Below are 17302 nucleotides of genomic sequence, written 5' to 3'. Positions count from 1 at the left end.
CTTGTGAAAAATGTCCCGAAAAGGGGGCTGGTGGTTATGACTCTATGCTAACGCTTTTCTCGCATGCAAGAAACTCGAAACCACGTTTGCGCTAACGCTGGTTGCAGGAATTGAATTCGTGATTTTCGATTACAACATCAAGGTGCATTCCTTTGTAGTATGGAAACTACCACACTCCCATGTGCGTCATTTCCGCAAATCTGCACTGCCATCTCTTGCGCTATTCTCGTGGTAACAACGCGGTCGACCATTAAAATGAGATGATCGATTTATTTTCGGGTCTCCTCCAGCCTATACAGTAATAAGCACCAAGGTATTTACAAATAACACTACATGTCCTGACACTTATCGCAAACTGCGTAGATGACCTCGTAGATTAGCTAGTTGGCCCCTGCCGGCGAGCTCGGACGTACGGGTCAAACGTGCGGACGTGGAGGAATGAAAAATGTCTACGTGTGATGTATTCCTAAAGTCACAATTATTTAGAACGCCCATGGCCTAGTCCGGCGTAAGAGTTCTGTAAATATGCGAAGCCTAGAAGCAAAGCATTCAAAATGCAACTCATTAATCGCCTCGCAAGTTCGTCCATAACGATATCATTTTCCTCATCTCCCCGGCTCGTTTCAGATGACGGCGACTACCTGGGATATTCATAATGGTGTAAACAAGCTACGAGTGTCATGCGAAGTCTACCAAGCCAAGAATAAATCTTCTTTAAACCATCGACTTAACAATAATAAATTTTTCCGCCATTCGTTGCCATCGTTGTGATTCATCGACTGGCTCTGTTTGACTCCTATAATGAGCAGGACGGCGTTCAATGGAGACGCGCTGACTGACAATACTGCGTGCACTCATCTCTTCGGGGTGTTGGCGTCTCGTGTAAGCTCATCTGTACAGAGCAGTACGTTTTACCTCTGTTTGAAACTGCTAAGAGTATACCGCAGCACCATGACTGCATCAATTGCTTTCCTGGTGGATGTTTCCGGCAGTTCTACACGATACTCCGAGCGTGTGCGGTGTCCATCTTCACAGCACATCTGACGGGAAGTTCGGTGCACGCAAAGAGCGAACGCACCGGATACCGCGTTCGTGTACGGGAGCAGAGTTTCGTTCTTCCTGTTGAGCTTAGGATCAAGGGAGATGCATTTGACCGTTGTTTTACGGTCTCGGTCATTCAACTGGTGGTCGTGCACGTAAAGCGCAGTCATCAGCAAAGAGCTGAAGCAAGCACAGAACGCTAAAACGCGCGATGGATAAGGAAGGTTCATAGGGATCCTAACCTCGCCAGGCGGCGCTCCAAAAGTAAGCAATCAGCGCCCTCTTCAGTGGGAATTTGATGCAGTGGGAGCAAAGCCGCCGAGGAGTTTCGTTTTGTTCTGTACCAGATAGTCCTGTCTAAAGAAAAAAGGTGCAATCTCGAAATTTTCAGAAGAAGGCGAATACAGGCTGTTGGTAGATGATCACGAATGGAAACAGCGCTACTAAGACGGGACAGGCGAGCAGACAAAACACATGCGCTGACTAGCAACCATATGGTTTATTGATTCAAGCGAGGCAGCATATAAGGAAAAACAGTACAGTGAAAAAACAAGGAAAAAAAGGAATCTCACAACTACACACACGATTGAAAACCCATTAACACTGATCAAGATACACGCATTCTTTTGTGGGGAGAGCTTTCGACGAGCTGCTGATGCACAGGTGACCTAGCTTTTTTATACTGTGGGCCTTGGAAATGAGCCTCCTCTCCACAAAAGTATGCGCAGTGTTTATGGGTTCTCAATCATGTGTGTGATTGTGAGATTCCTTTTTTCCCTGTTTTTTCACTGTCCTGTTTTTCCTTATATGCTGCCTCACTTGAAGCAATAAATCATATGGTTGCTAGTCAGCGCATGTGTTTTGTCTGCTCGCCTGTCCCGTCTTAGTAGCGCTGTTTTTGTTGTTGTTGTTGTTGTTGTTTTTTAATTCTTGAAATTTTCCATCTGCAAACCTCACTAAGAGAGAGCAATTGATATCTAATGTCCATAGTGTGGATCAAGCAGGGCAGTCATAATTCCGTGCACGCAAATTGTGTGCCGCAGATGAAACAACACATCGCCTACGACGTGCACCCCGAGATAAGTGCACAAAATCTCAGGTTTCCTGGTAATAAATGAGCTCGCACTGGTAGCGAAGAACGGTTCGGATTTCTGCGCACCCTGTCTAGTCTTTAAAGCGCTGCAGCAATAATTAATCACCTCAACTTACCCTTCATTACGCACGTAATTTCGCATTGTATTACACGCGTTTCTATTATATATGCATGATTTAACACACGGCAACATTCTAGCTCACACATTCATGTGTGCACGCACTGTAAAAAAAAAAAATCTTTTCTGGTAGGTGATATGCGCCATTATATTCCTAAGAACGGTTGCGCATGAGTACAGCGCAAATTTGTCTGAGCGTGTATGTCTGCAAGCTTGAGCAGACATGCACTTGGAGAAATTTATTTTCAAAAACACGAAATATCGATGAAGTGCACTTGATCGTAAATTGTAAAGTTCCGAAATGCAGCTGCGCCAAGCACTGCATGAGTTAGCGTAAGAACGACTAATTAATTATTGCGGATTGTTTATTCACCCATCTGGGGCCCTTACTATTCAATGTATTCAATAATTACATTATTAGCATCAACAATACAATTCAGTTTATTATATGCGCCGACGGCACTACTTTGCTTATCTCTGACCTTGACCTGGAGTATCTCATAGCAAAGCGTAACGTTGCTCTAGAAAAATATCACCTTGGTCACTATTAAATGGACTTCAATTCAATGCTGCAAAAACCAAAGCAATAATATCTCGCGCTAAGAATAAAGTTCTAGATCAGAATTATGCATTAAACTTTGAAAAACAGGTAAATTACGTTGTTCGCGAGCATAAAACATTAGGAGTATATTTTTCATCTAGCTTGATTTGGGATGACCAAATTGTCCACCTTTGCAAAAAACGTTCTTCAGTTGCAGGTGCGCTCTCAAGATGCCGCGGCACTTTGTCTCTAAAATGCAAAATGCCCATTTATTTTGCATTGTTCTAGTCGTATTTAAATTATTACAGTTTGTATGGGCCACAACTACTAAGACTAACATGAATAAATTGTTCATACCACAAAAAAAAAGAAAAGAATTGTTTCCTATATTGCAAATCTTGATAATCAACTCCAATAGCAACTGCCTTCCAAGCACATTCTATTATCCGCGTAGATAACCTATATGAATTTCGTCTCTTGCAACTCATGTATTTTCCAACCACCCATATTATAAATTATTTATGAACTTTGGCATCTTTAGAAATTCGCCAAGCTCTGATGAACACATGAAATCAGGATGTATGGGTCATACCATTTTTTTTTTCTTAGCAGCTATATATTAGTCTTTTGCGCACAACCTTCCCCACACCTTGAACGCCCATTTCAAAACACTACTAACTATAACAGAAAGGGACTACGGAGCTGCTTCGTAAAATTGTAAATATTGTAATACTATTTATACTATTCTTTTGTTTGTTTACTACCTCGATGTCCTTCTCGAACTTTTGCTTTTCTCTGTTCCAGTGCAGTGCCTTTTTTAGTTGCCTGTGTTTTTTATACATTTAGGCATTCCTTGACTTTTTTTACCTTATCAGTGCCTCTCATTTTGTGGTTTATAATTCACCATTTAATATGTTTAATATGTTTTGTAGTCACTGATGACTTCTAATTAGATGTCTCATTGCTCTACGTTATGCCTTGGTTTCCTGGACCTAGTTAAGCTACGTAAGCAGCTTTTATCCAGGAAACCATCCAGAAATTTCCGGTGAATAAATTGAATTGGATTATTTATAAAGGCCACACTTACTTGATTCTGCGGACAACTGCTATCCGCGCTTCGCGTCACTGCAGGGAAGCCACAAAACTTCACTGACGGTTCAAGGTTATTTGCTTTGCGCAAACTGTTGTGACACTCCGCAACATAACAACAAGGATTTCTTGCTTTCCACAAAGATGGAGGAACAGATGCCATTGCAAAACCTCGAGACATATTAGGCGCGATGCAAGTTTCGCACTGACAAAAGCGTCACCACACCTGGCTACACTCCGCTGCAGGCTCTCGGCAATTTCGCTTCGCGCTGTAGGGGCTGGATGCGGCGCTGCTGTCACGACTCCAAACCTTAGACTGGGAGCCCTATACGGCCGGTGATTGTGGAAAAGAAACAAGACCAAAAATATTTTTCGTTTGCTGACCTAATTTTCAGAGATATTTCTCAGTCAACCAGGCGCGCAGATACAACGAAAATCTATAGAAATCGCGTTTCCTTTGATTCCGTAGTTCAGGTTAAGGTCATGCATGGCTTACAGTCTCAATCTCAGGTCCAGAAAGCCCTCACAGTAGAGGGCTTTATATTAATTCACTGAATGCTTAATGTGTACTGGCATCGCACAGTACTCTAGGCGATTTTGCATTTCTCATCCGCCGAAATGTCGCCGTCACAGCAGATTTGAACCACTCACTTAAACTCAGCATGTGGAAGCCAAAGTAACTAAGCCATCGTAGAGAATGTGGCTGAGGTTAAAGCAGAATATAATGATTTGGTTACGCGCCGCAGTACTTGCGCTGCTCGCTGCCGTACCTCCCTGCCCCACAATACCACGCCCCAGCCCATACGGAACAGAGAGTACAGTGGGCACGAGTGATAATGACTGATGTCACAGGGGCGTTGCATAGAGCACGGGTTATTAAAGCGCACGTCTTTTGGCGTAAGGCAACCAAAATTGGTCAAGCCTCAGCACCGAGGGTAATCGCGTTTTCGAAATTCTAAAACTGATGTGGTTATTACTAACGGCCGGCTACCATCTTCTAATTTTCACCAGACACCAAAATGCATTAATTCAAGTTAGTTATCAGAAAATGGTTGCCAAGCTTCCTAGTTAACTTTGCTGGCCTTTTTCTGATGTCCGCCAACACTGGTATTGCGGCGCTGCAGAATCCGTCTTCATGCCTCAAGTAGCCTATCTTTAAAAATTAGGAACCGGTTCCCCTGAAGCACCTGGTATATTGAAGATGCTTATTTTCTAGTTTAGCGCAAATGTATATTTCGTAGTATATATGTATCTTTACCAGACTCTCGCATCCCGAATCAGACAGCTACTTCTAGACCATGCAGGCACACTTGTAAGGTTTGTTTCTTTATCTGCGTCGCCAGTGGCAACTTGGACATCGTATACGTACATCACGGTCCCATGCACTCACGTTCGTGTCAATGGCAGGTGGTATTTACCGAATTACATGGCCTGGTCCGGATTGGTCGAGTGTTTCTGTGACGTCACTATCTTGAGTGTATTTATCTTTGTGTTCGCTTACAATAAACGTCCGTGTGACGTCAGCACTGGCGCGTGTGTCACGCGGTTTAAGCGTATAAACTTGCTTGATGCACCGTATAAATTTAGTCTGTTTAGTAATGCACAGCAAGCTGCAGCTACCGCGGCAGTTGTCAAAGGCTGAGATACCCCGCCTCAAGCTGCGTAAACATCAGGAGAGAAGATAGCGACGACGTCATCTGCATCTGCCGTCTTCAAATAAACAACACCATACTAGTATTTGCAAGCTATACTATAGGTCTAACCACGTTAAACCTCTCCATTTTTTTCTTCCTTGTTATGTTACTAACTCTACAGGGGTTCAAAACAGCGCACGCCAGCATCCCGATTTGCTGCGTTCAGCGCCCCATTCGTGCTGTCTCGGACAGCTCCTTATCTGCAAAGCCACGATTCTGCGCTTTCGGATACAGTAGACGGTAAGCGGTTATTCAGAGTAAAGCATCATCAAATCAAGCTATGGCGCGGAGGAAGGTGTGGGTGGCTCTGTAGAATCGGCCGAGCTGACTTCAACGTAAGCCAAAGGTCAAGGCTGTGTGAGGTAAAAGAGCGGTTAGGTTTTTTGCTCTTCTTAGTGCCGCAACAACAAATATATCCACTCACTCCTTTCCCCCAGTGCAGGGTTGCAAACCGGTTTCTTTTACCGGTTAACATCCCTGCCTTTCCTCCTCATCTTCCTCCTCCTCATTAGTGCCGCACGTTCACCCCGCGTCTATTTGCACTTTTTGCGTCTGCCCTTGATGTAACATGGACTTTAAATGCCTGCGGTTTTTATCGATTTGATCATGTTATCGAAGGCGTTGTCTTTTATCTGGCTGTAATCTAATATTTTGAACGCATCGCCATGTTTAACAAAGCATGACGAAAGTTGGCAAAAGCGGACGTTTACTTTCAAAACGGCGATCTTATCTGAATGACTATGCGCCCTGTATAAAGCTGGATAGTCGCCGAAGATCTGTTTCTTGCTCCTGTCAACCATGTCCAAAGCCAGGCGCCCGTGTGCTGACGATGCCAGTGCACGTTAAAGAACTCCAGGTGGTCGAAATTTCCGGAGCCCTCCACTACGGCGTCTCTTATAGGCCTGAGTTGCTTTGGGAAGTTAAATTCCATAAACCAAGCCAACTATGTTGACATACGAATAAACTGCAACTACATCTACCCCGGTAGAGAGGTGTCCCGCGTGATGATTATGCAGAGAATCCTAAAGTCACGTAGAATCGCGCAAGCCCTATGCAGGCGGTTAAGCACGAAGGATAAAAAGGCATGGAAGAGTTCGCAGCGACATTAACTTGCGCTGATAAAGTCGCGTTAAACTCTATACCTGATGGATGATGGAATTTCTGTAGTCAGAAGTTGTGTAGTAATTTTCTGCTGTAACTACACAAACTTTATGACATTTCTATAAAAATTTCAGTTGTCACAACAGGTTCACTGTCAAAAAAACCCACAGAAATTCTAATATGACAATAGGAAAATTTCTGTAGCTTTCTCCGAATGGTCCGTAGCCAAGAAACAAATCCCCACTTTTGCCACTCTTGACCACCACATAATTTCGGCTTTTTATTATGACACGAATTAAACTTTGACTTTCATCTTCAGCCTAACTAAGAAAGACCAGCAATTTCAAATGAAACTTAATGATTAGTACAGCTAGGCCGTCGCTAATTTTTCCCCTTTTTTGGTGAGATGTCCTGACCAGATGACGTACTTTTTGCCTGATCAGTGCAGAAACATATATATAGATGAGGAAGAAATAATTGCACAGAACAAATCCACCGTGTGTCTTCGACACTACAGAAGAAACTTCAACGGTACATTGTGAAGAGGGTGCTGCCTCAGAGACACTTTCGCTACTGTCGCGACGACTCACCTACGTGACTCGCGCGCTATTGCTGGAAATTGCGTTGTCCTCTATAGACGCAATTACGCGCACAGCGAAAAGGGAGAAGAACGTTTCTTTTCCCTTCGCGAACACAATGAGTCACCGCACAAGCACCCGATAAGAGCACGCAGATTGCAGCACATTGGCCAGCTTTCTCCTGGAACGTTATCGGAGAAGGGCGCTAGAAAAACAAAAACAAAATAAAGAACAGCATACACTGAACGAGAAACAGCGGAAGCGTTTCAGCAGCCGATATACGTGGAGGCACGTGCGCAAAGTGAGGAGAGGACATATTTGCCGGAAAAGAGGGCAACGAAACGGAAAGGCAGCTCGGATGCGGATAAGTGCGGTGTCTATGTGGCCGCGCGCGAGGCATGCAGGCAGCCTGAGTCCTCGGGACCTCGATCAAGGGCGTAGCGGATGAGAGGGGCACAGCGAGCGGAAAACAATCCAGCTGTGTCTATGAACGTTGTGTACTGGCATCGGGGAGGTGACGCAGTTGTCCCCACGTGTATTGCTCATGCCGGAGGGTGCGGGGTGGGAGAAGAGCGAAAGATGCGAGTGGCGGAGAGAAAGCTGCAAGCGCAACGTCGGTTCAGACGTCAAAGAGAGCAGCCTGACTCGATATCACGAGGGGACTAGCGTTCGACGAGCAAGATAACGGCGGGTTTCGATAACGGTGATACGTACACACAAGGGGACGTTAGTGGGCAGTAACGCCCCATATTTCGCCTGGCGCTCACAGCAAGCGGTTCTAACGTGTGCTACAGACTCTATACCGAAGTTAGCCTCACGTTGGATGTGTTTTGGTTGACCTAGTCGCTGCCTGGAAGCCACGCCTTTAAATATGAGTAAGTACATACCAAACGTTTTGGATCGCGTTTTGTGAGTGAAGTAGGGTCGGTTTGCAGTGCTGCTTCAGCTTTCGGGTATGCTGCCTCAGTGAAAGTAGTACATGCGATGCAACTCAGCTTGCACTTTGTTTGCTACTTTCTACCATCTTGTCAAGTGTGCCTGCAGAAATTATCGCGGGTCGCGTCTACGGAGGCCGCAAAAGTAAGCAGTTTCGCGTGCGTGTTCTGAGCATCATTATTATAAGTTTCCCTAAAGAGATGCGCATGAATACTTGCAACTCCCGCATATTGCCACCCATAGCTTCAGATACTGCATCGTTCATCATAAAGGAAATGAGGTGAAACGGAGAATCAGTGTTATTGTTTTGCAGAAAAAAGAAAAAATGAAAACGACAGTTTGTTCGATTAAAGCTTTTTTTAATCACACAGTTAAGCATACGCACGAGCAACGTAGAAACTGCTGATCAGTTATTAACTGTGTATTCTGCTTTCTCCGAAAATTACTAATCAAATAAAGGGGGAAAGCGCTGAACCGTAAATCACTGAATTATCAGCCTTTTGAAATGTACTACTAGTTTCGACGCGCAAGTTGGAGCACCTCGGCAGCAGCTCTAAGCTTGTCTTTGAGCATTCTAATCGATTTTGTTTGCTTAGGTTTGATTGTTTTGGTTTGGTTTATATGGTTCGTGGTCCTAAAACAGCGACATTGGCTGTGCAGGACGCAGAAAATTTAGACCATCGGTTGTTCAAATTTGACTAAAATGCGGCTTCATTTTATACGTCATATCAGAAAAATATACATAAATGTAGATGAAAGAAAAAAGTAAGGGCCGATAGCTATAGTAAGGCGTATTGGCGCAAAGGTAAGGCCATCGGCCGCTAGAGTAGATTTCATCTGAAGAATGAACAGGTAAGTCAATATTCAAATCTGATGCAATTAACGGCATTCGACGGAACGTCACGAAAGTGGTGGTTCTATGTGATCTGTAACCAACCGACACTGTACTACTTTCAGCACGGCTATTCTGGGAAATGCTGTTTTGCTCTAACTCGAAACGTAATAAGCATACCTTTTAAGTGCAATGAGGGAGGGTCGATTTTCGTGGGTTTATTTTAATACATAGTACGTAATCAACGCAGCTAAATAAAATCAGAGGAAGTGATTATGTCGTCATTAATAAAATACAAGATAATTGAGCATTATCAGCATGCTGCATACATTGCCTCATCCAGAAGCGCAATGTGGAGCTCCCGGTTTTCTGCCAGAAAAATGCGCCAAATCCTGTGCATAATCATAAAAGTTGCTTCTTTGAAGCACTCCGCTGGAAGTCTACACCACAGTTCATGTGAATGGTAATGCGTTACAGTCTCGCTCTCCCTCTGAACCACTCAACTACCAGGATACACAAGCTGAATTTTGGATGCACTGTGAAGCGCCTATTTGCTTCTTAGAGTAAATTCACTTCAGTTGCTCATCTAGACAGCACCTGTAGCATGAAATATCCCAGCATGCAGAGTACAATACACGCAGTTGAAAAATACCACTTTCGGAGGCCAGAAGACTGCTGTGTACAGCAAAACAGTGTGGGGCCTAAGCGCCGGAGCTCTATCTATATTGGCGTGCAGGAAGTAATTGTGACCTGGTTTTGATATCTGCCTTGTGCTACGCCATATCAGACTTTCTCAATTCTGCTAGCTTCTTTCATGATTACTCAGCCTATGATATAAGTGTTATATGCCTTATCTTACGGTCTGTTGTGCAAGTTCCATGTTCTTGGAATTTTTTTATTATCTGCGGGCGGTCGTGTATTGTACTAACTTTCTGGCGGCGGGAAAAGGTTTTTAAGCGCGAACGTCACAGACTAGCTCATGCTCCTTCCGTAGTCTTGTCAATCATACTCTTTAGGTGCCGTGCTTCTTTTGTTTCCGAGCGCTGACCTGGTTTCATCATCCCGCAAGGAGTAATCAGCTCCGATGATTTCATTCTCTGCTTAACAGGCATCTAAAATAAATGACGCAGAGAAACAAATAGCACAAAACGGCGTCACGGAACATCGTCGACCGAAGTGTAAGAATTCACAATAGACTCACGCGCAGTCGCGCCCTATTCTGAGAACTTACTGCGCTGCTATTATCACCACCAGTAACAACGTTCACAGCGCCGTTTAAGTCCAGTGTCAATGTCTGATTATGCATGCATACCGCGTCGCGACAATGCCTTCAACATAACACTCGGCTACGTTCAGCCGCATAGCGCACTCCGAGAGCGCTGTCACGTTACGCGTTGTCTACAAAGCACACGCACCCTTTCCACCTTGCATTTACTTTCTCGACGTTATCATTAGGCTAAAATTGGCAACGCACGCGGACGCTTATCAGACAATATGCATGTGCACCCCTTTGTTGTCCCCATCGACTAGCCGCATTATGTTACATGCATGGGAACGTACCCCAATCTACATCTCATTGAGATAGCCCATTGGACAGGCAATGACCTGAATAATCTCCAGGTCTCGCTATTGACACCTCCAAGCCAAGGTCCAGTGCTTTTGTGACATTCACCCCAAATAACTTAACGCGTCGAAATTGTAAAACGAATACTTTCTCCGTGGAGAGCTTTCAGTTCCATTGCAGAAAGACCACTTTCTCTTCCTTTCTTGTTTACCAATTGGACTCGCATACCGCGGAAACAGCAGCTTAGCGGCCATGCTGTGCGGAATCCTGATATCGCAAACTACTGTTTAACAGGCCACTAAGCTACCTCAAAGTTCGCCGATAAAGTGAAAATACAGGTGAACTTTAACAAGGTGGAAATTTGGGCTGGTTGGTGCATGATCTGTGGCTAAAAACAGCGCTAACACGAGACGAAGGAGAAAGGGGGGACCCGGCGAGCGTCGTGTCCCCTCTCTCTGCTTCGTCTCGTGTTAGCGCTGTTTTTAGCCACAGAACACGGGCGAATTTGGCTCTTCCTCCAAGGAATGTACCTCTTTCACAAAATGTGCACCTGGTGCAAAAAAAAGATACATATATTTAAGGAACAAATTAAGATACTAACAGAGGTATTCGCTAGCGCCCTGGCATCTATAACAATATTTATTTTGGCTCATTTCCTCCATAAGAAACCTCACAAAATGTTCACATGGCACAAAAGATATACAAAAATATAACCAGGGAACAAATTAGAAAAATAACGGTACATATTTGCTAGAGCCCTTGTATTCCAACATTGTTTATCTTGAAAGGTCGGTGCAGGGCTGCCACCATTTTCCTCAGTTGTCTTGCTTGCGAACGAAGTCATATGTGAGTTCTTTCTTGATTCGTGCAATTTATTTTGCTTCCACACCACTGTGCGGGTTTTACAGTTCCAGTTTGGCTACAACTGTCAACAGATATACCGCAGTGTGAGTCATTCGCAGGTCTAGTAACTTTCCTTTCACCCATGACGCACTAAGTGGAAAGCAAACAGGTTTCACCCCCGCTGTGCAGTTCTAAATACCTGCCAAATGCGCGTGGTTTACGCGCGCGAGAGGAAAACACTTGCTCTGAGGCCGCTTGGTTCACATCTTGATAAAGACGTCAGCTAACGGTTTTTCCAGATAGCGGCAAGCAGAGTTGGTGTTTAAAAAAAAGGGGGCACTTAAGCTTCGCTTTAAGAGTGGACAAGAAGCGTTTTTAACACTGCCTTTTCATTGCGTAAATTACTTTTTAAATCATTTCAATTTTCAAATTATTATTACTGTAACATCAGTAGACGTTCAAAACACATGTTAGTAAATCGTACCCACCACAACGCGTTCACTTATAGATGCCCCCCCTCTAACACATGGCTTATGAGTTTCCTGCCCGTCTAACATGCAGAGGACCTGGGTTCGAATCCGAATGGCAGCAAATTTATTTCACTGAATTACTTCAAATTTCTGAAGCACCTCAATTAGAGGAACTTCCTCGTCGATTTTGGCTTAATTTGGAACCCGCCGCAATTCGTTATATAGCTTTATTTTCAATGTGGTGTGTTTGAAATTCGTGCACGACGTTATGTGGAACCTTGTCGACCAATCAGGGTTTTTCCGCGCGAATATTTGCGACGAGTGGTGCCCACTACCACTACGCCGATGGCTTTTCGACCGAACGTGCTATATGCTTCGCTTGAAATGAATGACGCTTACGAATTATATCGCTCCACTTTCTATGAAGTGTTTGTAATCCACAAACAAGCGGAGAAGGATAAAAAGACATGATCTAATAATTCTGAGTATTAAGAGGTCTTGAAAGTAATAATGGCCGCAAAAAAGAGCCAAAATGCGAAAGTAAAGACAATGAACGCGGACATTTAAATTTCAGGCATCCGTTAGACGTTTATTTCACCTTTTTCTCGATTCCGCGTTGAAATCCAGCTTGTTTGTATACTAGCTAAATTTCGAACACATTTTGAGCATGAAGTGCGACTGACATAAGGAACCTCGTTGTGAGCTGCATGTTGTAAACACAATCGGTAGCCGCCACGTATAACACCGACGGCTACACACGTACTCGAGGGAATGGCGCAAAAGTAGACTCGTTCTGTCACAAATTTCACTGTGTCACATTTTCCACGAATTATGCTGGGTGTTGCTGCTGCATGAAACAAGGTGCAGACACCTAAGCACAGTCTAACGAGCAGTGTCATAAAATTTCCCAAGATTGGCAGTGCATCCAAGAACGAAAAAACTCTACTAAAATTTACACGTTAAAGAGCTTTCGCATTTTAAAGAAACGTAGTGTGAAGCGTCGAGTTTCAATCTTTGTCTTGCAAAGTGAGTATTCATGGTGCGGGTTATGCCACGCAGCGAACATTATATCCAAAGTAAACACTTGTCTCACTTATCTGCGCACTCGTGCATATCGCCGTTGTGTGTTGCTGGACGGTAAGCCCAAGAAAAATCGCAGCTCCTGCAGAAGAGCGTGCCGAGCCAAATGCTGATACAGCGCCTTCTTTATTCCTTGTGCCGTCGCATGCTCTCTCTGTACCGACTTCTTTGCTATGCTGGTTTTGACAGTGAAGTTCGCTAGAGTGGAACCTGGTTATCTTTCTTTTTTTTTTAACTGGCACCATTCACCAGCTAGTTCTTCGTCTTGCACGATGATTTACTATACGCCCTCGTAATCTGCACTTTTTGTGACACCAAGCATTTGCTCTGAAACCAATTTTTAATGCTTACTTTTCATGCTGTCAGAAATAGTTTCAATTTCTCGCTTTTTCCTCCTTTCACTTTTTCTACTGCCTCCTTGGTGATGTTTTCTGCTCCAATTAAAGTAACTTTGAAGTAGATCAGGCGACGGTCCACATCCCATTAATATATCGCACTTTAACGCACTGTTTATATTCCAGGTATTACCAATTGCGGGCCTTTAATTCGGGCTATGCTACCAGTGTTCCATTTGAAATGTTCGCCTAAAGACGTAATTTGGATATCTGCATTCGAAGCAATTGAAGCTCTCTTTTGTGTTCGTTCCCATACAATCTGGTTAAATGACGCGTTGGCGTTATTTCTCACGCCTGGAGACACTCCTCGACAAGCTCTGGCTGTGCTATCTGCTATAAAACGCTGTTTATGGTGGCATATATGAAAGTGTACGCTTGGACAGAAAGAGCGCTGACCCTCTGGTCAGCGTACACGCATAGACGACTATACTGCGCAACTGGCTCCAGCAGGTGGCTTTTGTGTGAATGTCTGATGCTAATGACTAACAATGCCGAGAGCACTAATTCTAGCATTAACTACAGTCAGGATGAGCACAGATCAAATTTAAAAATCACTGTAAATGCCAGCTCAATATTTTAAGTATGAGTCAGCTTCATTTTTTCCCTTTTGTGTGGGGTGCTAACAGTGGGCGCTAGCTGCGGGAATTTCACCACACGTTGAGAGTTGGTTTCTGGATTACATACACCTTTCCGCGTTTCTAACCAAGTGGTGTCTCCGCAGGTGCGCCTTACAACCCTTACCCGCCCCCTGCCGGCGTGCAGCCGCAGCCAGTGGTCGTAGTGTCAAGCGCGGGTCCAGCTCCTCCGCCGTACTATGCCCCCGCGCCAGCGACCATGCAGCCGGCTGGATACGCACCGCCGCCCGCCGGTGTGCAGCCGGCGTACAATCCAGCCTACGTCGCCGCGCCAGCGTCAGCCCCACCTGTCACGGTCATCGTGCAGCAGCAGCCCGGAGCACAGACCGCGGTGAGCATGCCTTTCCATTGTGATTACTTTGCAGTCGAGCCAGGCACGCGAAAGAGGCCTGCGTGTCCTTCAACGCGATAGTGGGATATGTAGTGTTTACTGTGTGCACATGCTGCTTGCTTGTGCGGAAAAAGCTTTGTAAGTCCACGCGAGGTCGGGATGGAACGTAGATCGAGAATGCTGTCGCACTAGTTCATACCGGGTACAGACTTGGCATCACTCAATACGCACAAAAACCGACAATGCAGTTCTACGCACGTGCATTTTCTCCGAGCGCCAAGACGTACTGTGTGAGTCTGTTATCCCTCTGAGGCCCACAAGTGCATATGCTGGAAAGCTGCAAATTTTGTCCAAAATTATAGCCTTTTTTTGGTCGCGTGACACAATAGCACAAAAATGTGAAAAATTATACTCATAATTGTGAGAATAAGCCCATGCATGGCTTTGGCTTATATGGTGATGAAACTGCAAACATGGTTCGAAGATACTTGCAAATGATCGGAACCTTAGACAGGAATATTTAAAAATGCTAAATTTTCATCATGCCACTATGCATAGATAAATGTCAAATTCAGTCAAAAATAAATGTCAAGTGCCAGTTTAATTCAGTGACTTTAATCAATACTGGCGCATTTATCTTAATTTCATAGAATGGTTCGAAATAGACTGCGGTTTGCTTAGCGGGTCCTAGAGATATAATAGCCATCTCTTTGCTCACGTGTTCGGAACAAAGAAATTAGCTTCAGCTTCCACAAAAAACTGAAGCGATATGAGAGCTATGTCCAAGATCCATGTACTTTTCTCGATCCACGATCTTGGTGTATCTTGGTGCATTTTCAACAAAATGTTTAGGTATTTTGCTAAGATTAGCTCTTCTACTAGAGTTGCAGCTATGGTGAAACACACGAGTCCTAAGTAAGTAAAGCATTGCCCTTTGCTGATCATGTTGCTTATTTATTCTGAGCATTGCCTACTATGTATGATAAGGAGCATATGGTCCACTGCGCACGATTGACTCCGTGCGAAACCATGTATTGTGTGGTGTACAAGTGGTGTGCACCAAGCTCTCGTATTTTTATATTTTGGGTTATGACGCTGTAAGAAACTTTTTTTGTTCGTAATGTTCACTGTACGTTTACAATGTTACTAAGTGACCGGTTCTTATTAAAGGCCTTGCAGCAACAGATTTTAATAACTGACGCGCAGTATGGAAACGTAGCGCCTCTTCATGTTCGACCGAAGCTACATAGTCTGTTGCGTTTTTTTCTCGCGCGACAGCCGGTACAGCAAGTGCAGCCCGCACCTCCACCGCAGCAGTCTCACGGTAGCAGTGGCCTGGGCATGGCCGGTGCCGCCGCCGTGGGCATGGTGGCTGGCGCCGCGGTGGCCGGCGTGGCGGCGGCGGCCACGCACGACAGCCATCACCATCACCACCACCAACCCCACATTCCGCACATGGGGCACCGGCCGGGACTGCTGGGACACCGGGGACACCACGGACCGGTCGGCATGCACGTCCGCCCGCCCATGCACTGGGCGGCCAGGCTAGCAATGGCCCGAAGGGAGCGGCGCCACTGACGGACGTCGACAGGCAACTGTGAACATGTATCTACTGTATTATATATTCAGTGCGTTCGCCTGGGGAGTGAGCAGCTCTATACGACTGTCACCTTCCCAAGAGGTCTCTCTGCGAACAGCAGAATTTTATAGGGAACTACTATTTTATATTGTGCTTCAGCAAAGACAAGGGCCTCTACGCATACGACCGCGAGCCCTCGATGACGTTGTTGTACACGCGCAGACCGCGTGTATCTTTTTATAATATATTTAATAAAGATTTTGCTCATATTGCACAGTATATTTTTAACCGAGTAGCGATATACATGGGCCGCAAGCCGTCTTATTCGAGATACTGCTGCAACCCTGCAAGTAAGTACCTGCAAACACTTGCGAACATGCTGCGCGGAACAGAATCGCCCACAGTACGACTGGTGTCAAGTTCTCCTGCAGGTGCTTGACGCGATTGGCGCTGTCCGGCTGTGCATTGGGGCCAGAGTTCTGAGTGCAAAAAGTGGCCTTGTAATAAAGACGTTCGTAGCAAGCACACTTAGTTCATCGAGAATGGATTCTCCCGAGATGCTCCACCCAGGCTCTTAAGTCTGTACAGCCTTTATCAATAGTTTACAGCCCAGGAGGTCTATTTCTGAGCGATACTATGTGGCTCGTAATGCATTCCGAGGTTTCCATACTTGCTGAAGGCAAGGAGATTTCTCATCATACCCTCTCCAATGGATAGGACTTACTCGATTATTACAGAACTTATATTATACGGCTTAAAAGCAGACCCTCTGGGCTGTACATTTTTGGATAAAGGCTGTACATCGCCATTTGGCCTGAAAGAATGGGTTAGGCAGAAACTGCAGCGGCTCGAAACAAAAAGCATTGTTGTCCCAGTTGCATTTTGACTGGACTGTTCTGACTGTTCGAGTCGCAATAATGGCAGTGCACGAGATGATCTGTCATGACTTCAGCTGACCATATGTCCAGTAGGATGTGAGAAATAGCTTATAGTGCCAAAAATAGAGAATGCGGGTCATACAATTTATTCGGAGTACAGGCTCTAGATTCAGAAGTGGGTGGATGTTTACATGTCATAGTCTAGGGGATTATCCGTCAGCCTTTCGGAGTGTGCAATTACACCCCCCCCCCCCCCTCCCGTCCATGATTAAACCACTCCCTCTCTCTCTTCTCACATGAAAATGGACACTGGGTAGGCTTTCCTATGCCGTACTCATTTAGGCTGGAAAAGTACGCTTTTCCAATTTTCCGTTTTCCATCTGGACGTACCAACGGTGGGCGTAAACCTTTAATTGTGTCAGCCGCTCGCTACGCGCTTCTCCGTCGCGTCTTTCGCGTTCGTCCAAGCATACAACTACCCACTCCAGCAGTATACCCAGTCAA

The 17302-nt window shown here is 45.0% G+C and overlaps 1 protein-coding gene across 1 annotated transcript; it reads left to right on the top strand.

Annotated features, from left to right (window-relative positions):
- The first annotated feature begins 7685 nt into the window (after window positions 1–7685).
- On the top strand, window positions 7686–16192 carry LOC146199646 (uncharacterized). Its single transcript, XM_084595166.1, has 3 exons — window positions 7686–8130; window positions 14097–14341; window positions 15620–16192. The coding sequence occupies exons 1-3, from the start codon at window positions 8127–8129 to the stop codon at window positions 15917–15919; spliced, it is 549 nt and encodes a 182-aa protein (XP_084451292.1). The 5' UTR covers window positions 7686–8126; the 3' UTR covers window positions 15920–16192.
- The last annotated feature ends 1110 nt before the right edge of the window (window positions 16193–17302 follow it).

This window comes from Amblyomma maculatum, chromosome 2, assembly GCF_055883805.1.
Source record: "Amblyomma maculatum isolate TAMU_Amacu chromosome 2, ASM5588380v1, whole genome shotgun sequence".
In the NCBI taxonomy this organism is placed as follows: domain Eukaryota; kingdom Metazoa; phylum Arthropoda; class Arachnida; order Ixodida; family Ixodidae; genus Amblyomma; species Amblyomma maculatum.
This window is presented reverse-complemented; position numbering and strand designations above follow the sequence as displayed.

Bases quoted from the DNA above. Each gene is read 5' to 3' on its own strand.
- LOC146199646 (XM_084595166.1), top strand. The intron at 14,342-15,619 runs GTGAGCATGCCT...CTCGCGCGACAG, and splicing joins AGCCCGGAGCACAGACCGCG to CCGGTACAGCAAGTGCAGCC.